Here is a 21,723-nt window from a genome sequence, read left to right on the forward strand (position 1 = left end):
TTGGCATGACTGATGTGCTGACTGCGACCTCGTGCTTTGTCGATGATAATCCTGCGGAATCCTTTTCATGCCAGTCTCTTTCTGCCGCTCACGAATATACGCCACCCCAACGCGACTTGGGTTATCACCACGTAGAGTACTACCCAAGTCCGGGACTTCGATGAAAGGCGTGGTAGTGAGAAACTGAGCATCAATATAATGAGGATGAGTGAGATGAAATACGCGTAGGGTGCGATCCGGATTCTGCGCGACGTCGAGGAGTGATGTGGCGAAGGGTTCATGTGTTCTTTCGTCTACTGTGGCTTCAATCCTGTACGATGCCTCAACTTGAATTGTATGCTAGGTAAAGTTTCGTGAGGCCGACTTGGAGTGAGAGTAGGTAGTAACTGATTCCGATTCCGATTCCGACGACGCCCCTATTCAGCTCATCACAGCCGTGTCTACCGGTTCGAACTGTCCCATAGAACGCATTAGATAGATACATTGAATCAGTTACAAAGTCGTATTCATAGCAAGAACGAGCATTAGTACATCACCGTGGCCTCCGATTTACATCCTACACAAGGAACGAAATCACATCACCACGCACCACGATCCTTGGTCTTGGCGGCTCGGCTGAGGAGGAGGCTGAGGCCTGGTCGGCTGCTGTTGCCAGAGAGTTTGTCGCCCTAGCGCAACTTGTTGATCTCTCTCATTCTGTTCTGTGCGCCACCAATTGACCTGCTGTCGATACAAGCGATCAGCTTCTTCCTGTTCCCTTCTTTGGCGCTCAGCTTGTTGCCGCCATTGGGTCTCTCGTTCCAGCCTCAGCTGCCGTTCTCGGTCAGCCTCTTCCCGCCTCCGTTGTTCCATGGCCTCTGCGCGGAGAGCAACAATTCTATCCCGCTCCCTTCTACCTCGATCATACTGCTCTTGTGCAATACGGCGAGCTTCCGCCTCGTTAAGAAGCCGAACCTGTTCAAGGTAATCGATACCCTGAAAAACGTCCACACCTGGGTTTTGGTGCTGGGGTATAGTAGCCTGAGGTTGAGGCGGGGCAGGAGCAGGCTCATCACCATATATACCTCCGTGCGCGGTATTCATATGGTCGTAGATTTCACCTGCGTTGAAAACTCCCATGCAACGCCAGCAAATATGAGCTCCGCACCTATAAAAGCTAGTCAGCTTCAACGAGTAATTGGAAGGGTTGAATACGAACGGGCACGTCATATGATTGCATCCTTCAATCTTCTCTAGAAGGCGTGAACAGGTTGGGCATTTCTTGATACCACGCTGCTGCAAAAGCCATGCTTCACTCATTCGTTCCTGCTCCGCCGGGTTATTATGAATACGAGCATCTTCACAGCTCAATCTTTTATGCGAATCTTCGCCACACGAAGAACATATCTCTGAGAAGCAAGATGGGCATCGTAAAACAGACACGGCTTCCGACCTGCGGTATATCTGTGCACAATCCGGTGTCTTGCAGTACCTGAACTCCTGCGGATGTCTGTCAACATGCGTCGTGAAAACGGTTTCTAGAAGGTGGTTAAAAGCAGTCGGTGGAAGGAACTTTTGAATGACAGGAATGGAGATGGGTGTTCCGCAGGTTGATTCGTTCCCCATGCATACAAGTGGAAAATTTCCGGTTTCAGCAGCAGAAGTGAGGAAATGGCGGATACAGCCTGTGCAGTAGACATGCTCGCATACCAATTGAAACGGCGTCGAGACATCATCGTAACATATAGGACATGTATGGGATCCGGGTGCGACGTTCACATTGACGGACTTGAGGGACTCGGCGATATGATTGTCAAGATGGAGCCGTACCTCCTCTCCTCCTCTTACCGTGATAACAGCAGAACGAATATCCAGCGCCACGTTGTCTTCACCAAAAACTTCTCTCATCGCTGCAAGACCAATCCGGACAAAGTATCCAACCGAGGGACGTCGCAATGTCACAGTGAATTCCAGAGACGCAAGACGTTCCAACTCCTCCATAACAATTGCTTTGGCTTTTTCCACCACCTTCGGCTCTCCATACAGCTTGAGCGTCCGCTTCCGAGAATCCGAGCGTAAAAAGGCGCCTGCCTCAGTGATCCTCTGCATTAACGGGGCTTGAGGAAAAGCTAGATGGTCGTGCCAACGTTCGATCTTTTCACCAGCAGCTAAACTTTCGACACGGACTTTGAGTGCACCAAGGGCAGCCTTGATCGTCCCTGACACTTGGATGCGGTAGTTCCCGCCGTTGAGCTCACGAATAATGATGTTGCAGGCTTTACGATCTTTGATGTTCTCCTGGAGCTCTTTCCAAAGGTTTTCTTGGGCGCGGTACTGTCCGGATGGGATGGTAATGGTGTAAAGTGCTTGAGGGGGAATCCGGAGCCAAAACACGGAATTGCAGATAAAACTGAAACGTCGGTCCAGGAGAGCATCATGAACTTTCTTTGTGTTATCCCAAGTATTGAAACGGGCACGAATTGAAAGCACCCCAGCTTCGTTATCACCTCGGGAGGTAACGTCGAAAGACTGCATTCCGATGCCTTCTATCTGCATGATATGTAGCCGTAGAGTGCGAATCGCTGAATCCACATCGAAGCTATGAGGTTTGAGAGCACGTATTGAGTGAGACTGGGCGAAGTCAATCACAATGGAGGGAGGGACAACATCAGGCAGGTTACTGATCTTGATAGTGTTTGGTCGGAAGCTGGGCACAATACGCCCTGGGGGGAGTTGGTTCATTTCCACCTTCACCCGCCGTCCGGCACATATACGACCGTCGAGTTCCCTCACTTTAGTGTGACAGAAAGCTATGTCGGGATATTCGACAACATAACGGACGGAAGGTGCGCGACACGAGATTGTCAACGTATTCTCGTCCCTTGGTGTCAGAGCACCCATGGCACCAGGTGCATTGAATATCCCGACTTCAAACTCCAATCTCTCGTCTCTGAATTCGAGACCTTCAAGGCCGACCGCCAATGATTGTGCAACATCGGCGTTCGTGATGATATCTGCCTCTTTCTTCCCGCGTCTCCCAGGGGTGTCTTTCATAGATACGACGTGAAACTCAGACATATCAAGACCCTGTTGGGTAAACAAGGCTGCAATTTCTTCCTGGCGCGCGTCGCCGGGGATATTTTTGACGCGGACTTTGCAGGATTCAAAGCCTGTGATGGTGTTCTCGATGGAGAGACCCGAACTGAACGTGACGATCGAACTAGCGAGGACGACACGTTGCATAGTGACTTGGGCATCAGTGGCACGACGCTGCTGGTCGATACGCTGCTGTTCCTCCTCTTGACGACGTCGTTGTTCCTCTTGCTGACGTCGTTGTTCTTCTCTCCTCCGCTGAGCCTCTTCCTGCCGTTGTCTTGCCTCCTCCTCTCGTCGACGCTGTTCTTCTTCCCTTTTACGTTGCTCTTCCTCTCGTCGACGTCGCTGTTCCTCTCTCCTCCGTCGAGCCTCTTCCTGCCGTTGTCTTGCTTCTTCTTCTCTTCGACGCCGCTCTTCCTCCTTTTTGCATTGCTCTTCCTCCCTTTTATGTTGCTCCTCCTCTTGCCGACGTCGTTCTTCTTCTCTCCTCCGTCGAGCCTCTTCCTCTCGTTGTCTTGCTTCTTCCTCTCGTCGACGTTGTTCTTCCTCCCTTTTGCGCTGTTCTTCTTCCCTTTCTCGTTGTTCTTCTTCTTGTTTTCTTCGCAGCTCTTCCGTGCGTCGTCTAACCTCCTCCTGGTGACGTTCCTGCTCTTCTTTGCGCAGTTTTTGTTGTGCCTTTCGCCGACGCTCCTCCTCTGCCTTTCGCCTTCGGCCCTCTTGTTTCTTCCGTTCTTCAGCTGCGCGAGTTAATCTTGTTTGTTCCATTTCAGGCTCTCTCACATGCGTCCCTTCGGGCTCCAGCAATTGAAGTCTTTCCATCTCGACGCGTCTCTGTAGTTCGACAACTTTCTGGACCTGTCCTGATAAATGAATAATAGCGCGATTAAAACAGTTGTATCATACCGCAGGATTACGGACGTTACGTCGGGGCTTCAGATTAATTGGAGTATTGGTTCGGCCTTCCACGTTACTGGCCTGGATGATTTCACAGATTCAGTATCACGACTCGCGCTAGAAAACGGGAAGGCCACCTCGGGATCATGGACAAGTCTGCATCGCTCCCCTTGTAGACCATGTCCCGGACACGGTGTTCCGTTTTTCACGTTGCAATATTGCAGCGCTTTCGAGGTGCGGGGGCTTGATTGCTCGTCGACAATGGGAAGAACGCCCTGATTAGGACTAGGGACATTCGGAGGCACAGGTTTCCTCGACGCACGACCTCGTCGCTTTGCCCCCTTGTTTTCAACATTATTATGTGCTGTATTCTGTGTTTCCTGCCGTGAAAGACCCTTGTCAGTGAAATGTAGGGCGAAACCATATAGCACAAGTTACAGGAGTTCCGCCAGCGTGCAGTTTCTTACAGCGAGTCCCATTCTTGCAATTTCCTTGGAGGCAAAAACGGCACACTGTAGAGTTTGGAGCAAACATGGGGGCACCAAAGCTGTCCAATGGCGTCAATCTGGAGGTGTTTATACGGACACGCGTCAAAGAAGCTCAGACTTCTCCCGGCCACAGCGGAATCGACACATTAGAACAGCAGATTGAGGAGCACCTGCCATGGACCTAGACTCAGGACGAACGGCTAGCTAATAGAAATTTCCGTAAATGCCAGTCGGTATTGCGTCTTGCGGTCATCGTGGTTGCAGGGTAAGAAGGAAGCGTGTCTTCAAATGTCAAGAAAGTGATTTGATGTTTCGGACCGGACACCCGGGACGAGCGCTGCAAGGTCCCTCACGGCACTTATAGCCTCTTATAGCTAAGTTTTGGTTGCATTCATAGTGTTCTCAGCTCTCTAGACAAGGCATTGGGGGCCGGGGCCCAGCTTTTATTTCGTTCAATCAAAACCTCCTTGACGCTCGACGTTTCTTATTTACCGGCAGCTGTCGCACAAAAATTGAAGATTAAAAGAAGCGGCCGAGAGACCTCAGCCACCTCCCTATTCGTTTCTCTGCATTTCTTTTGATCCCAGGTGCCCAGAAACTTTATACGTAGAGTCTTGAGGGTATAATATGAATTAAAGTTTTTCACAACGTCTTCACGTACCTTCACTGATACATTAGAGGTTCGCGATTTTCCGAAATGAAGACCGCCTCTTGCCAATCGCATCCGGTCTGTTTGTATTACTTTTATTAGTGACACCCCACGACACTGATATATGCCAGACCTTGTTGCCATCAAGAGACAAGTATATTTAGCAGGGGCATGTCATGGAATTCCCCGCTAATTATCCTTAGAGGCCTTCAAGTATCTGGCAAAGTCAAGACAATGAGAACACAATGGAAAGGAAAAAGAAACCGCTTAAATCCTACGAGCCTATTGGTACTCGCGGATGAGGCATGGGAGGAGGACACTTTCAGATTATAACAGTCAATCAGTACCATTATAATATAGTATGGAATGACTAACGTTTGCCGAGGGAGGCTTAGATGCACGGCTACGATGTCAATGTAGCACTTAACTTTACAACGAAGAAAACTTCAAATATTCATTTGGTACTTTCTAAACGAACATGCAGCCGTTAACAGTCAAGAAGGAAGTTTGATCCGTAATATGTACCATATGGTCATCTCAATGTTTTCCGAGTTCGGAACAGAAAGTAGGGCTTACATTGCACTTACATGTAAGTAATCGGTCCTATTTTGAAACACCACCGCAACACTATTGCGAAATAGATGAGTTTCAAAATGTAATAACTTTCCATGGTTTTGCACTGTTTCGACAGGAAGAACGAAGGAGAAAAGCACAAAAGAAAGTTTCATTCCGACTGAGTAGTAGCCACTACTAGCATTTAAAGATACATTTAAGATTGCGAAGGGTTGTTCTCTGCGAAATATTCGTGGTTATCAGCGTTCTCGATGGCTTCGCTGGGGTTGCTCGAAGCGAGGGACTTCGCTGCACTCTGACCGTAGACGTAGTCGTCAGTACTGCCGATGATCGTGAAATGAGAGGACTCATGGATCAAAGTTCCACCCTAGAAACGCGTCAGCTGTGGTTGTCGAAGAAAAATAACGTAAAGGAACATTACCCTGGAGTCGGTGCCAGTAGTGGTGGTCTCCCAGAAGACGGCGCAGAGATAGATAGTTCCGAACCTAGAGATTCTCAGCGCAGCACACTCAATCCATAGAAAATGACCATACTCGGAGGGGTAAACGTAGGCGTAGACATCGGACTCGGTACAAGTACAGTCGTATTCGTAGTTAGCGTAAGGGTGGTCAAGCATGTTGGAATAGTGCGAGAGGACGGTAGAGTGGCGAGAGCTGGTGTAAGTTCCGAACCAGGTGACATATCGAGTGGTGCTAGCAGTGTTCGACGAGAGGTAGCTATTGACATTGTTGGCGCAGAAACGAACGATTTAAAAAGGTGAAGCTTACTCATAGGAATTCTGGGCGTAGGTCTGGGCAGCAGCAGCAGCCGAAACAAGAGTGGTCTGCCTAGAGGAGGAACAGCCATTGTAGCTGATCCTCTTGTCGAGGTTGGAGCGGCGAGCGACTGCAAGCGTGCCGCTGATCTTAGCGGTGTGCTGTTGCGTGTCAGCATTGATGCTGGCGAGCTCATTGGTGTCAGGATCAACATAATAGAAGAAACTGGAAGGCTCGATGTTGTATGCAGCTTCGCCAGAGCCAGTGAAGTTGTAGGCAGAGCCCACTAAGGAGTAATTAGTATTGATGATCCTTATAATCACGAAAACACGCACAGGCATGGTTAACGGTGACGGATTCGCCAGGTGCAAGGACCGTAAAGGAAGAATCCGCGTTCTTCTTCGCGACGTAGTTGGGATCATATTTAACCTTGACTCCAGTAAAAGCGGGGGATCCGTTATCGCTGCTGATGGCGAATGTGTGGGTGGCGAATGTCGACAAGATACTGGAAGGGTCGTTAAGGATCTTCATTGTCGTATCACCAGTGTTAGTGAGAGTTGCGGCCACATTGAAGTTCTCGACATCAACCACAGAGTCGGCACCTGCGATGGCCGTCAGGACAATTTGGCATGCAGAATACTAATAGGAAATGATACCGGAAAGTGAGAGAGAAAGACCCGGGGCGGCTGATACAGCGACCGCAGAGATGCACAGGGAGTACAAGAAGGAGCGAACGGAGAGGGAGAACATGGCTACAGTTGACAACCCAGTAGACCGGTGATGAACGCTTTCCTTGTTTTTTTCCGACCTTTATACGCGCAGGTCGACCAGCACGCCGAGATAAGACCAAAGCAGTTTCATATCGCGACGCGAGCACCATATTGCCTGTGGCTTCTTTTGAACATCAAAAGGGTCTTGCGCATGTGTATGTATTACACCGAGAAGGGATACCATGCAGGCGGAAGCGCGGTTTGTAGGCTAGATGATGCACAATCAAGGCCCACGATGGCTGTCTTCCGCCGTTCTTGGGGCACAGTCCGCGGCAAGGTGACAGCAAATAAGCTAGATACAGCAATTTCCGAGTCGTTGAACAAGCAGTATGGGGCCATTATGTCTTCTGGAGTCCTAGGAGACCAGCTACGACGCTGTGACGGCCAGAAACAGTATTCGGAGAAGGCTGATCCGGAAATGGGGTTGCAGAAAGAACTGCCTGGCCGGCGCAAGATCTCCGGAGTAAATGTTCGAAGAGAACAATCGCTAGTCCATCGCACCATTCGTGCATGAGTGCATGACCGTTGACAAGGACATACTTATGATCTCGACCCGCCAGAAAGTCCTCGTGATATGCAAAACACGCACTGACAAAGCTCTGAGCCAAGTGGTAAGGCCCGATAGTCATACGTACACATGGTAGAAAAATATGAACTACCAATGACAATGTCTGCAAGAACAGATAGTGAGTGACGGTTACGATCATGCCAAGAGGATGCCAAGTGAATGCTGAAAATAGGCAACACGTAGCTTCTATTTCAAAATCACCACTTAGACTTTATCGGTCAGTACGGTTCGTTTGTTGCGCCTTCGACCCGACAGTATTCCTTAAATGTGAACGAGACAGCATCCGATGGCGCCTTCTTCCATTTCGGGCTGTTATGCACTCTAAGTCAGTCAGTCTTGCCAAACCATCTCGTTTCAGAAGCTGCAGGCATCATTACTCTAGATTCTTTACAGCTGTCTGTCGACGCGATGTTAGTCTGCGACACCTCGGAAACTCTTTCAATCGAACACGGCTCCACGAATGTACAGATACCTCGTTAATTCGCACCAGAATTACCAAAAGGTTTGTCTTTGTTCTTCGAGCTCGAGATTCTGCACTAGAAAATATTTATATTCTTTACAGTGTCACATCCAATGCTGTCAAGCATCTTATACGTTGAAGAACAATTAAATTTAGTCCATCACGCAGTGCTGACTTCCTTGTTGTCACGATCTCTGAACATATATATTCATCGGTTTACAAGCTGATTGCTCTTCCAAATCGTCATCGTTTTGTCAGCCGCTTCTCGTTTGGCATACACTTGGAATTTCTGTCCACTGAAGTTTACTTTTTGTTTATATTAGACTGTCCTGCAGCGACGTCTAAAGGCATCCATACTCAGAGTATAACTTGCCTCCCGTTCGTCAGCGCATCAAGTTCAAGGTTCAAAGCTTCATGTCGAGTACTTAAGCTCATCGAGCTCTCAGATTATACTGCCTTTTTCTTTCGGCATCCTGGTCCGATTACCTCTCTTCCAGATCGGACCGTTCAAGGCGGATCCGAAGGCCCTGGGCTGACTCAGGTTAGTGTATATATACCGGACGGCGATAAGACTAATATCTATTCATCATATAGTAGTAAATTCTCGTCACCATGCCCAGTAACACCGCGCTTGTGAACATTTTCAATCATTCTACTAGCCGGGAGTTCCCTCACACTCTTTCGGGCGGAGAACACACGGTTCCGCTCTCCATCATTGATTCGACAGTAGGCAATTTCACTCCCTGCGAAGCCATGTGGTTCTACGATGCCTCTCCTTTACTCCCCAGCACCGAAATCCTTAAATCCACGTTCAGGAAAACCCTCGACTTTTATCCGCAGTGGTGCAGCCGTCTTCACCGTCTTCCACCTTCCCATACAATCGACCGACTCACTCTAACATTTGGCTCTGCCACAGACCCAGGAGTTCTCTTCGTCGATGCGCGAACTAATGTGCGACTCGCAGACCTCATCCCTTCGCCGCGATCCAAAGAATGGGATGCCTCTGATTTACCAAAGGCCAAGTTTCTCCCGTCTACACCGTTAGCTCCCGTTGATCCTGAGGGACCAGCCATGTTGGTACAAGCCACGACGTTTGCATGTGGAGGAATTGCCATTGACATTCGCCTGGCGCATCCTCTCTCTGATGCACAAACATTAGCCTACTTCGCTAGGGACTGGGCTCGCATTAAACACGTTGTTCCAAACTCTGTTTTCGACCCCCAGCTTCTCGATGCTTATGCGACAGGTCGGAAGTTGATGAGGCTCTTGTCAGGAGGCGCGCAAGCTACCTTGCAACCGTTACGACTGGTGGATCTCCAGCTCAAATTGTCCATTTGCATCCCAAGCAACCGTGATCCCCCCTGAATTCGATCCTCCTCTTGATGTGGGAGAGACTCGAATGCCCTGGAGCCAATGGAACATCTCAATACCCGTCTCTTACTACGCTGGGAACGGTAACTAAGTGTCCGTCTGCATCACCGAGTGGATGCTTGGAATAGCTGGACAGGCGACAAAATTCCCCACGGTCACCGTTTTCGCGTTCAGAATTGGAGAATTGACCTATTTGGAAATTCATTTCTTAGTAGTTCTTAGTGCTAGTTTGGTGCTAAGTAGTCCATGCAAGATACTTACGTACAACATGAACTACTGTTCACAATGACGAGCGAGCCTAATCAAGATACAGAATATCACCCAGCCGGTTAACATATAGGTAAAGATGGTCGATATCCATTCTGATAAGTACTAGTACTCAGACCCCCTCACAGTCTCGGAAAAGAATCGGGGATGTGCTCACGACGTCGGTCCGAAACAGAAATTTCTGAAATTTAATTTGAATTTAATTTAACCTCCCATATGACTCGGAAGTTCCGACTCAGTTTAAGCTGGTGTAACCATTCCCTCATGATTGTGTACGCCAGTTGAAAGGCTAGAGTTCAAGTTGAAACTTGACAGCTTACAAGGTTAAATTTATCGCTAGATGGCATTCATCCCGTAATCTCAGATTAGGCTTCAATTCTCTGGGGTTGGATGTAACGCCCAACGAGAGCCTTGAACTGGAGCTCCCCAAAAGCATTATGTGGTGACGTCGAGTCTAATGCTTCTTTTATCATTCACAAACCTTCACAGACAATTGCAATATGAAAAACTACACAGAACAATCCCGTACGACTCCTCGTGTAGGTACCTTACTACCTTTGCGGTTTTGTCTGTTGACAAAACAATGCTAATTCAACCCTTGGAGGGCAGCATGTCGAAGTGATATATTGACTGAAAAGGCTTGCAGTATGACACTTTGTGACTGATAGATAATCGTGATCGCGCGACTCAGTTGGACAGATCGACTTCTAATAGTGCCTGTCCAGTTCCTTCATCGCAAACACTCATTTACCTCGAAACTGCCTGCCTCGAAACCACCACCGCCATGACCACTCCAGAATCCTCGCAAGTGCCAAATTCGCTCGCTCGAATCAATGATAAACTGACTATATGCCTAGTCCGCCCTCGTCACGCATCATTTTCGATGCCCAAGGAAGAGCGACAAGAAACGGAAGGCTCCTCATTACTGTTCAAGACCAAATCAACTCTGAAGATGCCGACCCCTACCAACAGCGCCATACTCTTGTCATACCTTGGTCATGATGACACGCAGGAAGTTCCAAGTGCAGCACAGAACACGGTAAGAGCATCGCTCCAAGCGATGAACATCTGTAATAACTTGTAGCCAGGATGCTTCCCAGGACGTACTATCTTTTTCCTCTCGTACATATACCCCGACTTTGGCAACTCCAGAGATACTCTTCATCATCACTCTCTTCTTCTCCGTCCTTCAACTTGTTACCAATGGTCTGAGCGTCGGGTGGTTCCATTCATGGGTGTTTATCTTCCAATTTGCATCTCAAATAGTCGCGGTGTGCTACTTAATGTACACCATCCATGATCGCATCGGACGTTATCGAACCTCTAGGCCCATCATCGCCCGGTATTTCTTCCTCAGCATCAATATGTAAGATAATTTTTTACTTCTCTTTCCAGCTTCTGAATGTTATCACAAGTGTTCCCATTTTGGTCACGTTCACTACCACTGTTGTCCACAAGCTTACGTAGTATTTGGATTTGAGAATTGTCTTGTAGAGTGGTGTGTTTTCGTATCAAAGAATTTGTTAGAAGGACTTCAAATGCATTATCGTTTCCTCATAAATATTGCTTGAGAACACCTATGCTTCGCATATTTGTAAGTTGAAATATGTCGACGTCAAGCGATTTTGAGGTCCTCCCCCCAGCGCTCATGGAACTACCTCATGCGGCTCCTGTATACGTACGACTAAGAGAGTACGTTCGCTTATTGGCATACACTGACACCTGAATCAAAGGTAGATGTACGTTAAATTCAATGACAACCTGAAGGGAGGCGTTGCTCTTCCCTGAGAATTCATGTGCGCTTTCCTTGCTACTTCACGAACTAGTACTAGACAAGCCCAGTCCGACTCACTCGTACAGCCTCAGCAACCGACTCCTGCATTTAGCAGAGAAATAAATATCTGGCGTTATGATGTTCACGCGAACAAGCACCGTTTAACCTCACAGACCGTTTGTAATCCTCAAAACAGTGCATGATCTAAGGACCTTTTTACGTGTCAATGTTGAAAGTGACCTTATTGAACCAGGTTGAACCTCACCCAGCTTGATGACCAGACAACCACGAGCAACGGTTGCTCGAGAAACAGAGAACAACTCACAAACTTTTGCTGAACTTTAAACAAGATAGGATCCGGTTCAGTTTCAAGTTTCATTATACAACAGCCTTTTGATTATACAGTGCAAAAATGACAGGAATCTGGAAATGGTACGTGATGAGGAAGACTGTGATGTTCTGAAATGTGCGTACGAAAACGGGTAAACGATCTGATGCACTTAGGGCATTCCTAGTTTCTAAGCATCAGGAAAAGGGCAACTTCGTCTTTGGCAGCTTTGACTTTTTCTAGACCGCTTTCGGGAGCTTTATCTTTGATGTGGCATCTTGATCTTGGGCAACCGGGATCTTTCACGCCTTTATGATCTTGCTCTCATCATCAACTCTTTCGTTGTTCCCTTACCTGAATTTCTCCTAACGATGCTCTGAATGCTTGATTAAGGTGCTGCACTAACTATTTACTGATATACCGACCGGGAATTCTGTCTTCTGCTGGGCGATAATATTATGGGCCATCGGCATGCAAGTGCAAAAATTGCGAAGTCATTTTTGAAGTCCGCCGGGAGATAAGCTCCGGGGTCTCTGCGTAGAAGATCACGCTGGTTCACGTGATGTTCAACTTCACGTCGTGGGTTCTTCCTTTCTTCCTTCTCCTGCTTACCACCATGGTCCCTATTAAATCACTTCGCTCCTTACCATCTCCCCTCTGTCATTAAACTTTTCTCTGGCTCGTAAGCATGGAGCTGTCTCTTCACCATCCAACTCAATGGTGATGGGAATGGTAAGTGGATCTGTTTGTACTGTCAGTAACGTGGTTGCTGATGCTGTTCGGTCCACAGGGATGCCTGACGACAAATGCGCTGCACACCAAGTTTTGTAAGGTGTAGTGCTTTTCCCTCCCTTCCCTTCATATCCTTTGCTTAACACCTCAATGAGTCAGATGTTCCACCCGATGGTATAGATGTTAAGAGTGGGCTCTCCTAGGTGATGGTACGTTCAATCTCCCAGTGGTCATTTGCATTGAATGACTTTTCTTTCAGGTGTTGTATGTTCACTCGGGTATTGGATCGGGATGGACGGGATGAGGAACAAGACTCGGGCAATGGTGTCAAGGGTTGGCGGCGCTAATTATTTTTTCTATACTTACCGTATGCACGTTGTATACATGTACTATGTTTATCCCAATGACCAATATACTGCTGTTTCGCTATTCCAAATTTCCAACTTGAATGCCATAAGCAATCTAAGATACATGAAAGATGTCGCACCTTATAAGACATTAGTCTCTTTCAAAGAGTCGGTCTGCTTGACAAGACAAGGTACGTGTCTTGTGAAATACATTTTCTCCTTCCGGAAAGATGTTGTATTTTGTATCTTTCAAACCTTTTTGAACTTGAGCAAGTACTGAAAGACCTCAAAGAAGAAGGGGCTGTTTTGCTGATGTCAAGTACCTTCAAATATCTGCATACAGGCCTCCATCGCCAACGCGCCGCCTTCGCACTAATTGCTGTGAGGCATATCTCGCAGCGCTGGTATGATCTTTGAACAAAGAAAGTCAGATTAGCACTGAAATTTGTTGGCATAGCTTACCGCAATTATCACCATCAACCGTACCCCGCATGTAGTCGTCTGATTCTCCTTGGATTTCACACTTACTAAAACCCATACTGGCTGAACTCGATAACAACGCTGAAAGCGATGGGGATGACAGAGGAAGCCAACGGAGTAGGTTGCGGAAAAACGGGTCTAGAACAACGATAAGAATTGGATGGAATGAAAGCAGCATAACTCACTCGTTTCAGTGACTTGTCGCCACTGTTCACTATACACCCTCCATCGGACTGAGGGTAAATTAGTACTATATTCAAGTAGTGAAAAATATCTGCCGCTCACTTATTTGCGCTTGGGTTTTATCAATCAGGGAAGACCAGACGAGTATTGCCACAGCCTTTTTATCAGCAGATATATCAACATCCCCCTGAGACCTGATACGACTCAGCGCCTCCTGCCACTTCTCACTCTTGGGCAGCGGCAAATACACAGTCCCGAGAGCGAGCATGAGAAGATACGTCTCGAATTTCTGTTGCATGCAGAGACCGCGAAGGACGGCATGAGCAGACGTGTCTCGGTAGCGAACAGCAGTAAAGTGTGAGGTGTTCTGCAAGTCACTGGGTGGAGGCGACCTTGCAATGGGGGAGTTGAGGAATTCTTGGATGGCATTGTGGAGAGTGGGGGAACAGAGGGAGTAGAGATCTGTTGCGGTGGGTGGGAGGGGTTTGGATGAGTAGTTAGGGATGTAGGGGACATACTCGAAGGGACAGGGTAGGGACATGTCAAGGGTGATGTAGTTACTATGGCCGAGTTGGGCATGGATTGGGCGTGGCTCTAGATAGACGAACAAGGGGCGCTCCATCGCTGGTGAGAGTTGACAGTAACCTTTGTAATCCAATGGAAACTGTTGATTCTCGATCCGAGTTCGTTACATGACATGAAACAGTATGAATTGGTCGACTCCGCTAATACAAGCTCAGGTAAGCAATACCTCGCCGACTCGTAAAAATTAAGATAATGTCAAGGCCATAAGGTGAAATAAAGAAATTAAGACATAATGGAGTACCCACCTTTTGCGAGCGCAGCAAATTTATTCACTCTAGGTCTTGAATCTCAAAGACGGATCTGGCAAATGTGACAAGAATGTACCAAAGACATAGTACTCAGAACGGGAAGCATGATGCTCGGAAAACAACAGGATACGGACTGTGGAACCGTGGAAGAGATGACCAGTAACCAGTATGCGGAGGCAAAACCCGAAGGCCCAAAATACCAAGGCGCAAGGCACCTCAGCGGGTAAATAGAAATACGACGACATACTCATCTTCACCTGTTGAAAAGCAGCACAGCCATTCTTTATACATGTAAAAACAACATTCTCACATCCTAGAGCGTCACGATAACTTTAAGAAATGAAAGAGATGCTACGCGACGAAAAGCCGGTTACGACGACAAAAAAAGTTATCGGGACCGTAACATTGGCACTTGTTTGGCACACTGCACCGTACAGGTTCCTCACATGTCGGCCAATTCTGCTCGCTGTGCTCGCAATTAATGAGATCTATGAGGAAATCCGGTACAGTAACTGAGGAGGTTTTAGGTTTCCGTGGTTGCAGTCAACGTCAAAATATTCTGCGTCGTACGTAACACATCTTTGGAAAGATTGGGCGAAAATGCACTCTGGTCTCGCATTCTACGTCAGTAGATTGACTACAGTTGACTATGCATTAGCCCAGTGGTACATTGAGAAAAACATGAATACATGCAACAATCAGCACTAAAGAGGTTACAATGACATCGGCCTGCTACATTCATACCCCACCACCACCGAGAATATATTCAATCGCTGAATGCACATTACCGCCTGTGGCCAACAGGGCTCGAACATTCTGTGATGCATTTGTAAAACCCATATCTTGCAGCTGCTATTGAAGGTATTAGAAGCGAACGAAGACGAGTAAAACAACACGTACCTGCAGCTGAACCTGGAACCGCTCCTCGGGCGATCTCGTGTCCGTCGGTGCGGTGGGTGCGGCACCAAATCCGCCTGGTCCACCAGCAAGTCCACCAGGCAGTCCGCCTCCTAACAAAAGCTGCCGCGCCAACGCAGGATCGAGTGCAAACGGCGGACGAGCGTTCTGAGTGGGTGCAGGGGGAATGCCGCCATAGGGATTGAATAGATTTGTTGGTAGTGGGGTCGTCCCCGTTCCGGCTGCTGCTGCACCTGTCCTAGGACTTGTGGCTGCTGCTGCTCCAGTAGTGGGTGTACCACCACCTGGCACACCAGGAGCAGGGAAGCTACTTCCGCCTCCACCCATTCCAAATCCGCCCATTCCACCCAGTCCGCCCGCCCCACCGCCCTGAAGCATTGACGCCATCTGCATCATTTGTTGAAGTCGTTGCGGGTCCGAACTAAACATAAAAATCAGCATCAGGGCAATGGAAAGCAAAAGATTAATTAAAATATACATCATCTGACGGAATCCTTCACTCTGAAACATCTCTCTGGCCTGTGGAGCCATGGCTTGCAACTGTGGATTAGAAGCGATGATTTGGTCAAGAACGGCAGGGTTTGACATCATTCCAGCCATTTGTTGCAGAAACTCGGGTGAGTTCATCATCGTTTGAAGCTGTGTAATCATTACTGCTTAGCTGACACGAATGCAGTGGCAAGCGTTACACACCATATTGGGGTCGTTCTGGTTTAGTCCCATATCAGCGAAGGGGTTGATGCCTGCCATGGCACCATATCCAAGGTGACTGTTGAGCAGCGTAAGTGGGTCGTGAGGATTTTGTCCCGTTTGCATGGTAGGAAGGGGCTGCGGTGCTGCTGCTGACGAAGACGTATTCCCCCGTGCCACTCCTTTCACCATGTGAATCGTATGTCCAGAGCTGATTTTGTACGTAGAAAGAGCATCTTCGTCCTGAAGACAGTAAGCACGAATAGTCTGAGAGAAAAACCTGGCGCCACCTTCAAGACACGTCCTAACCATTCTGTTAGTAAGCTGTTGCACGAAAATGTAAAAAATCAAAGGAAATACCAGAATAAATGAGCCTCTGCCGCTCTGCCTCTACATCGGATTTCTCAGCGACTGCTTGCTTCAGCTCGAGAACCGTTTTATCTGTCGCGATCGTTATCTGGAGTTTGATTTCGCCCGGTCCTAACACACAGCGTGAATCAGTGGCATGAATACAGAGCAGAGAGTGTGTAAGAGAGACCTTTGACGTTTATTTGAATCTCTTCTGCCATTGTGAAAGAGTAGAAAATGAGAGAACAGGAAAGAAGGGAAGATGCGGTACAATGGCTGTTGGGAGATGACGTATAGCAATCGATGCCGGCCAGCGGCATTTTCAGGTAATATATGAAAGTCGACCCCGTAATCCCGCTTCTGGCGGGATTACTTATCAAGTAAGTATACGATTCCGCACTGAGGCGGGGATTTTCAACACTATGCATACTGACCTGTCATGTTGATAGCTCGCCATCTGTATACATGTATGGGCCAGCCAAAAAATCTGTAAGTAATTCCTATTATCTTAAGTTCTAACTTCTGGTTATACGGCAGGAAACACCTAGGAACTGCCCTGAGTCTCTGACTGCTCTTGAGACAAGCTTGAATCTTGACTTGCAGTCACTTAACCTTGAATCTTGAATTGGAAGTAGAACACTCAAAAACACTGTGGGGGCACCCAGGATTGAACTGGGGACCTCCAGAAGACGTGAAGATATCACTTCAGTCTGTTGCTCTCCCAACTGAGCTATGCCCCCGACCTTCGTGTATTGATGCCGTAACTATATGAAACTACCACACGCTGGCCATCATACCGTGACCTCCAATGTCCTGGATACTACAAAGATATTCACGATGCAAGTTCCACCCATCATCCAAAAACTGCTTTCCCCTTTCCCTCTTTATACTTACCCGGCAATACCTCCTCCACGCCAAACCAATACGTACCCGACGCCCTGTCTATGGATCCATCCTCCACACTCGCCCGACGGTGTACTCAGCTCCGACGTCGAGTGCCTCAAATGGCAAGCCTATCTGGCTCTACGAGGCCTTGACCACACTGCCGTGCGCACCGACATTGACCCTCAGGGTGCTATCGATGGGCAGCTTCCGAATTTGTGGGACGGCGCGCAGCTGTTGGCAGCGAGGGAGCTGCCTGCTTGGGTCGACAGCAAGGTCAACATTGACAATGATGGTGGACTAGAAGGCTACAAAGATGAGGCGACGCGTGACGAGAGTCGAGCGTGGGTGGCGTTGTTGGAAGGATGCGTGCACGCTGCGCTGCTCGTCGTCCAACCGACGTCGGTGCCGTTCTCCTTGGCGGAAACGAAATCCCGCCCAATAGAGTCAATTCTCGCGCCGCCCCCAGCACCACTGTCAGGTCTTACTTCCCTCTTCCCGCCCTTTGGTATGCGTATCCCTCGCGAAGCTATACAGTTGCGCTACCGGGAGGCCATTGGGGCGCTCTCTGAGAGACTGGGCACCGACAAGTGGTTCCTGTCATCCGAGTCCGTTTTCCTGTGTTCATCTCTTTCGTAAAACTGACGCGAGGTAGGGCTCCAACACCACTCGATGCACTCGTCTTTGCGTACTTGCACTGTATACTTCACTCGAAAGACTCGATACGCATCGAGGTGACGCGTAGGGTGAATCTGGTCGCGTGGGAGTGGAGAGTGAGAGGATTGGTTAGGGCGGCGTTTCTACCGAGACGGTGATCTGGACTTGTTCGCTCGAGGTTCGTTCCCAGTTATGCATTCGACCTTATGCATTATGACTTATCACTTTCTTTGGGCAGTGTATTACAACACCAATCCATGTGTTCGTGCCATAAAAATCATTGCAATGAGAGCTGTTCGAGATGATTCTCAAGATGTAAACACAAGCCCAAGTACTTGACTTTGGGGCTCGAGCCAAAATATTACTGTGACATTCATGGCGCCGTAGCTGTTGTAGACCTCGTTCGCAATGGAAAGAGGAACGAGATAAGGGGGAATGGCACACGTAGGTGAAGCTTTGGCTCAAGAACGACGAGAAAGTTGCTGAGCTCTCATTGCGACTTGTAATGTCAAGTACTCCTGGGCAGCCTTTCGTCCTGGAGTTCGGAGTACTTCTGTTCCTATATTGCAGCATTATTGATGCGTATTGAACAGATTTTTCCCCCTAGGAATATCAAAATACGTGTCCTGATACCATATCATAGCAAGCTCGAATTCGAATTGGCTATAACCCCCCATATCTTCCACGATATTCACTGGCAGGAGATCTTGTTGCGACGTCGAAGTCTCAGATTTTCTCAGGCCAAGCCAAGTATTTCAACGCAAGACAGGCAAGGGAAGAAATTGGATCTCTTCAGATCACGGTGGCCTTCTCGGTCTAACTCTGATGCGGGCTTTGACCGCGGAGGATTCCGTTTTCGTTCTAGCGTTGGTGCCTTGATGCTGTACTGAGATGTGTGATAACTGTTCGATCCTGCTTCTTACACCCACCGCAATGCCCATAAATTCTGACACCCTTGCTAGCGACGTCGTACCCGCAGCCACCGAAGCAAAAACGGAGAAGGGCACAAAACTCGAAGCATCGCTGGGCGGCGCTGTCGAGGAAGAGGAGAACGACACTACACCTCAACCGTATCCTGAATATGTCGATCCTGCAAAGTCGAGCAAGAGGTTTGGATTACGAGGATCTGCTCCTTACGGACCTTACCGGCTTCCAAAAGGTAAATCACGCTTATGTGCTACTGAAATCTTCCTTATTTCGTACTTATCAGGCAACGATCCCTTCAACTACGAGGAAAAGTATCCCGAAGATGCGTATTGTGAAGAGATGGGACCCAACGCTAGGGTATTTCGAACGTACCTCGATGAGCGCGCGATCTATGACGCGAATATGATCGAAGAATCGAGAGACGGTGTCGATGTCCTTCTCGTTTTCGTACGTGGCCCATGTTCTATTCGTCCCCATGCTCATCTCTCTGTACCCAGGCGGGTCTGTTCTCGGCGGTGGTTACAACATTCGTAGCCCAAACTTCGCAAAGTCTACAAGCGGACTATGCAGAGATGTCTGCTAATCTACTCTTTGAGATGGTCAATATTCAGCGTGCTATTGCCAGCGGCGCTTCCGTGGACAACGTCGCTGCTTCCCCTCTGAACCCCAACATCACTTTCATTGCTTCAACCACGAGCGTCTGGGTGAACGGCCTGTGGTTCACCAGTCTTGCGCTCAGCCTCACGACAGCGCTCGTCTCGGTGCTGGTCAAGCAATGGCTCCATCATTACATGGCTTTACCCTCGGGAACACCCCGCGAGCGTAGCCTTCTGCGGCAGTTCCGATTTGCGGGGCTACAGAAATGGCGCGTTCTCGTTATAATCGGGCTACTCCCCGTTCTGATGCACACCGCCCTTGCCATTTTCTTTGTTGGACTCGTGATCTTCCTTGGCCCATTGCGAGATTCCCTTGCATGGGTTGTTGGTACGATCACGACTATCGCGTATACAGCCTACTTGATGGCACATATCCTCCCCCTCATTTTCCCACAATGCCCCTACCGTACCTCACTATGCGACCTACTTCATGTCCTGTACAGTTATGTGGTGCAGTACACCATGCTTACTTTCCGGCGCGGTCTCCGTCGAACCGAGGTGGACACGCCTGACACAGTGGCTATCCAGTCTGCCCCCAACGTTGCAAAATGGAAGGACCTGAAAGAATTGGAGTCGGATGCGGTACAGTCAGTATGGGGTGAATTATCGGTTGAGGCCCTGCATTGGCTTTTTTCCATGTCATCGAACCCCACTGTGCAGAGTATCATCTTTCAAGCTATTGGCAGTTTGCATCCAGCATTTCAGTCGAAAGCTCAAGGGCTCTTTGATGTTGATGATATTTGCTTGAGGATACGGCAATTGTCTGTAGAGTGTCTTTCAACTACTTGGACACCACTGCCTGGACTAGAGACCAAGCTTGAGCGATTACTACGCTGCAGGCTAGTTCTCTCTGACGAATGCCATATTCTCATCAACCTTCCGCAGACACCAGGTGTTGAGCTTCCACCTACTGTCACAGCCTTGAGAGCAATATATAGAGATTATCGTGGTGTAAACCTGCTTATGGAAGACATTGCCCTCAATGGGGCTCTGGCATTCCATCGTTCGTCCGGGACAGAATATTTGCGTTTCCATCCTTTAGTCTGGATTGGTCTCATCAGGACTGCCGCTTCAAACGATGTCTTCTCTCCCATTGATATCGGCACCGAAAATCCGTTTGCTATGAACATATGCTGCACGGTTCTACCCGCATTTTTGTTTCCTTCCTTAAAGAACAACTCTGACTCCGAAAGGGACAAAGCCCAGTCAACAGCTATAGCACTTCATGCCGCTATTAGCTATCATCTCTTTGCCGACATGACAACCTATCTCTTGGAAATGTTTGCCGCGTTTGTGCGCCCCTCAAATGTTGACTCTGTCCCACCATCTCTGAGGGTCCTCCTCGTGTTTGCTGAATTTCTTATGTCAAGACTTCTTCTGAAAGAACAAGCAAATTCAGACGCAGAGGAACTCCATACCCTCGCCACAGTCATCCTTGGCATTACCGACCCTGACTTTTCTTCTTCTCAAGGCAAATGCCGCCGTCTTCGATGTCCTTGAACGCTTCATCACGGATAATCTAAAGATGATACTGATGACGGCAGACAGTCTTCTGTATTTCAGAGTCCTAAGGGTTTACTCCGAGCTGGTCCATACACGTTGGCATACCATATCCCCTAGATCCCTGGAGGCAGTTGTCAATCTCATGTTCGACAATCCCTATGTTTCTAGTAGTGCAGGCGACATCATAGCCAAGGGTCTTCACGCAGGCAACCCGACAATGTACAGTGTCTTTCGTGCCAAGCAAGGCTTAGAATATTTCGGGCATCATGGATATCACCCATGGTGGGTAAATATCATTGAAGGCTACCTCTCCACAATAGGACATCGCTCGAAAATCCGTCTTGAACCCTCAGTAGAACGGAAACATATTGACTATCTCCACACACCTGACAACCTTTTCGCTGTCTGCTCTATCCTGGCTGTCGGCACCGATGGCCCAGATGACTCTGACGACTTCAATCGCAGAAAGCAAATCAGAGAAAATATCTTGTCACTCGTCCGGATTCAAAAGGATAATCCTGTATGGGATGAATGCCGGTGCATGCTTCAACAATTGCTCGAAAACGATGGAATGGATTTCTTCTATCGACAGGCT

At 48.4% G+C, this 21,723-nt stretch overlaps 9 protein-coding genes and 1 non-coding gene across 10 annotated transcripts; 5 read left to right on the forward strand and 5 right to left on the reverse strand.

Moving 5' to 3' along the window:
* Positions 1–573: 573 nt before the first annotated feature.
* On the reverse strand, positions 574–3,840 carry EV420DRAFT_1264275 (uncharacterized protein; the record flags this gene model as incomplete). The annotated part of the gene is made up of 2 exons (XM_060467217.1): positions 574–1,147; positions 1,199–3,840. 2 exons carry the CDS (start codon positions 3,838–3,840, stop codon positions 574–576), a joined length of 3,216 nt encoding a protein of 1,071 aa, XP_060335210.1.
* A 161-nt stretch (positions 3,841–4,001) lies between these two features.
* EV420DRAFT_1520627 (uncharacterized protein) lies at positions 4,002–4,767 on the forward strand. The gene is made up of 3 exons (XM_060472178.1): positions 4,002–4,050; positions 4,107–4,349; positions 4,408–4,767. The coding sequence occupies exons 2-3, from the start codon at positions 4,329–4,331 to the stop codon at positions 4,618–4,620; spliced, it is 234 nt and encodes a 77-aa protein (XP_060335211.1). The 5' UTR covers positions 4,002–4,050; positions 4,107–4,328; the 3' UTR covers positions 4,621–4,767.
* Positions 4,768–5,653: 886 nt separating this feature from the next.
* On the reverse strand, positions 5,654–7,324 carry EV420DRAFT_1520630 (peptidyl-Lys metalloendopeptidase). The gene is made up of 6 exons (XM_060472179.1): positions 7,091–7,324; positions 6,770–7,036; positions 6,447–6,720; positions 6,213–6,395; positions 6,101–6,164; positions 5,654–6,046 (listed from the first exon to the last, which is right to left on the reverse strand). The coding sequence occupies exons 1-6, from the start codon at positions 7,182–7,184 to the stop codon at positions 5,876–5,878; spliced, it is 1,053 nt and encodes a 350-aa protein (XP_060335212.1). The 5' UTR covers positions 7,185–7,324; the 3' UTR covers positions 5,654–5,875.
* Positions 7,325–8,552: 1,228 nt separating this feature from the next.
* On the forward strand, positions 8,553–10,034 carry EV420DRAFT_1114065 (transferase family-domain-containing protein). The gene is made up of 2 exons (XM_060465884.1): positions 8,553–8,773; positions 8,827–10,034. Exon 2 carries the CDS (start codon positions 8,845–8,847, stop codon positions 9,595–9,597), a length of 753 nt encoding a protein of 250 aa, XP_060335213.1. The 5' UTR covers positions 8,553–8,773; positions 8,827–8,844; the 3' UTR covers positions 9,598–10,034.
* A 462-nt stretch (positions 10,035–10,496) lies between these two features.
* EV420DRAFT_1114076 (uncharacterized protein) lies at positions 10,497–11,422 on the forward strand. The gene is made up of 4 exons (XM_060465885.1): positions 10,497–10,674; positions 10,728–10,909; positions 10,959–11,236; positions 11,286–11,422. The coding sequence occupies exons 2-4, from the start codon at positions 10,754–10,756 to the stop codon at positions 11,335–11,337; spliced, it is 486 nt and encodes a 161-aa protein (XP_060335214.1). The 5' UTR covers positions 10,497–10,674; positions 10,728–10,753; the 3' UTR covers positions 11,338–11,422.
* Positions 11,423–14,410: 2,988 nt separating this feature from the next.
* On the reverse strand, positions 14,411–15,138 carry EV420DRAFT_1520648 (uncharacterized protein). The gene has a single exon (XM_060472180.1). It carries the CDS (start codon positions 14,796–14,798, stop codon positions 14,574–14,576), a length of 225 nt encoding a protein of 74 aa, XP_060335215.1. The 5' UTR covers positions 14,799–15,138; the 3' UTR covers positions 14,411–14,573.
* EV420DRAFT_1520653 (uncharacterized protein) lies at positions 15,008–16,796 on the reverse strand. Its single transcript, XM_060472181.1, has 8 exons — positions 16,694–16,796; positions 16,516–16,635; positions 16,446–16,459; positions 16,159–16,398; positions 15,944–16,104; positions 15,448–15,886; positions 15,241–15,399; positions 15,008–15,184 (listed from the first exon to the last, which is right to left on the reverse strand). Exons 1-7 carry the CDS (start codon positions 16,722–16,724, stop codon positions 15,286–15,288), a joined length of 1,119 nt encoding a protein of 372 aa, XP_060335216.1. The 5' UTR covers positions 16,725–16,796; the 3' UTR covers positions 15,008–15,184; positions 15,241–15,285.
* Positions 16,797–17,155: 359 nt separating this feature from the next.
* EV420DRAFT_t83 lies at positions 17,156–17,243 on the reverse strand. The gene has a single exon. It is a non-coding gene; the product is annotated as a tRNA-Phe (tRNA).
* A 97-nt stretch (positions 17,244–17,340) lies between these two features.
* On the forward strand, positions 17,341–18,200 carry EV420DRAFT_1618751 (uncharacterized protein; the record flags this gene model as incomplete). The annotated part of the gene is made up of 2 exons (XM_060475383.1): positions 17,341–17,993; positions 18,041–18,200. 2 exons carry the CDS (start codon positions 17,341–17,343, stop codon positions 18,198–18,200), a joined length of 813 nt encoding a protein of 270 aa, XP_060335217.1.
* A 239-nt stretch (positions 18,201–18,439) lies between these two features.
* Positions 18,440–20,850, forward strand: EV420DRAFT_1329359 (uncharacterized protein; the record flags this gene model as incomplete). Its single annotated transcript, XM_060468793.1, has 3 exons — positions 18,440–19,201; positions 19,253–19,416; positions 19,467–20,850. Coding segments are annotated over exons 1-3 (1,815 nt in total), but the record flags the coding sequence as incomplete, so codon positions are not given.
* Positions 20,851–21,723: the final 873 nt, after the last annotated feature.

The sequence above is a fragment of the Desarmillaria tabescens genome, assembly GCF_030435595.1.
Source record: "Desarmillaria tabescens strain CCBAS 213 chromosome Unknown EV420scaffold_7, whole genome shotgun sequence".
Taxonomy (NCBI): domain Eukaryota; kingdom Fungi; phylum Basidiomycota; class Agaricomycetes; order Agaricales; family Physalacriaceae; genus Desarmillaria; species Desarmillaria tabescens.

Excerpts from the sequence above, each read along its gene's own strand:
- EV420DRAFT_1114076 (XM_060465885.1), top strand. The coding sequence starts at position 10,754 with ATGCCCAAGGAAGAGCGACAAGAAACGGAAGGCTCCTCATTACTGTTC. Across the intron at positions 10,910-10,958 it reads CAAGTGCAGCACAGAACACG|GATGCTTCCCAGGACGTACT; the intron begins GTAAGAGCATCG and ends ACTTGTAGCCAG. Across the intron at positions 11,237-11,285 it reads TTCTTCCTCAGCATCAATAT|TGTTCCCATTTTGGTCACGT; the intron begins GTAAGATAATTT and ends TGTTATCACAAG.
- EV420DRAFT_1114065 (XM_060465884.1), top strand. The coding sequence starts at position 8,845 with ATGCCCAGTAACACCGCGCTTGTGAACATTTTCAATCATTCTACTAGC.
- EV420DRAFT_1520627 (XM_060472178.1), top strand. The coding sequence starts at position 4,329 with ATGTGCTGTATTCTGTGTTTC. Across the intron at positions 4,350-4,407 it reads TGTGCTGTATTCTGTGTTTC|AGGAGTTCCGCCAGCGTGCA; the intron begins CTGCCGTGAAAG and ends AGCACAAGTTAC.
- EV420DRAFT_1520653 (XM_060472181.1), bottom strand. The coding sequence starts at position 16,724 with ATGGCAGAAGAGATTCAAATAAACGTCAAAG. Across the intron at positions 15,887-15,943 it reads GAAGGATTCCGTCAGATGAT|TTCGGACCCGCAACGACTTC; the intron begins GTATATTTTAAT and ends TTTTATGTTTAG. Across the intron at positions 15,400-15,447 it reads GGTTCCAGGTTCAGCTGCAG|CAGCTGCAAGATATGGGTTT; the intron begins GTACGTGTTGTT and ends TACCTTCAATAG.
- EV420DRAFT_1520648 (XM_060472180.1), bottom strand. The coding sequence starts at position 14,798 with ATGAGTATGTCGTCGTATTTCTATTTACCCGCTGAGGTGCCTTGCGCC.
- EV420DRAFT_1520630 (XM_060472179.1), bottom strand. The coding sequence starts at position 7,184 with ATGTTCTCCCTCTCCGTTCGCTCCTTCTTGTACTCCCTGTGCATCTCT. Across the intron at positions 7,037-7,090 it reads TCTTTCTCTCTCACTTTCCG|GTGCCGACTCTGTGGTTGAT; the intron begins GTATCATTTCCT and ends CGGCCATCGCAG. Across the intron at positions 6,721-6,769 it reads CGTCACCGTTAACCATGCCT|TGGGCTCTGCCTACAACTTC; the intron begins GTGCGTGTTTTC and ends ATTACTCCTTAG.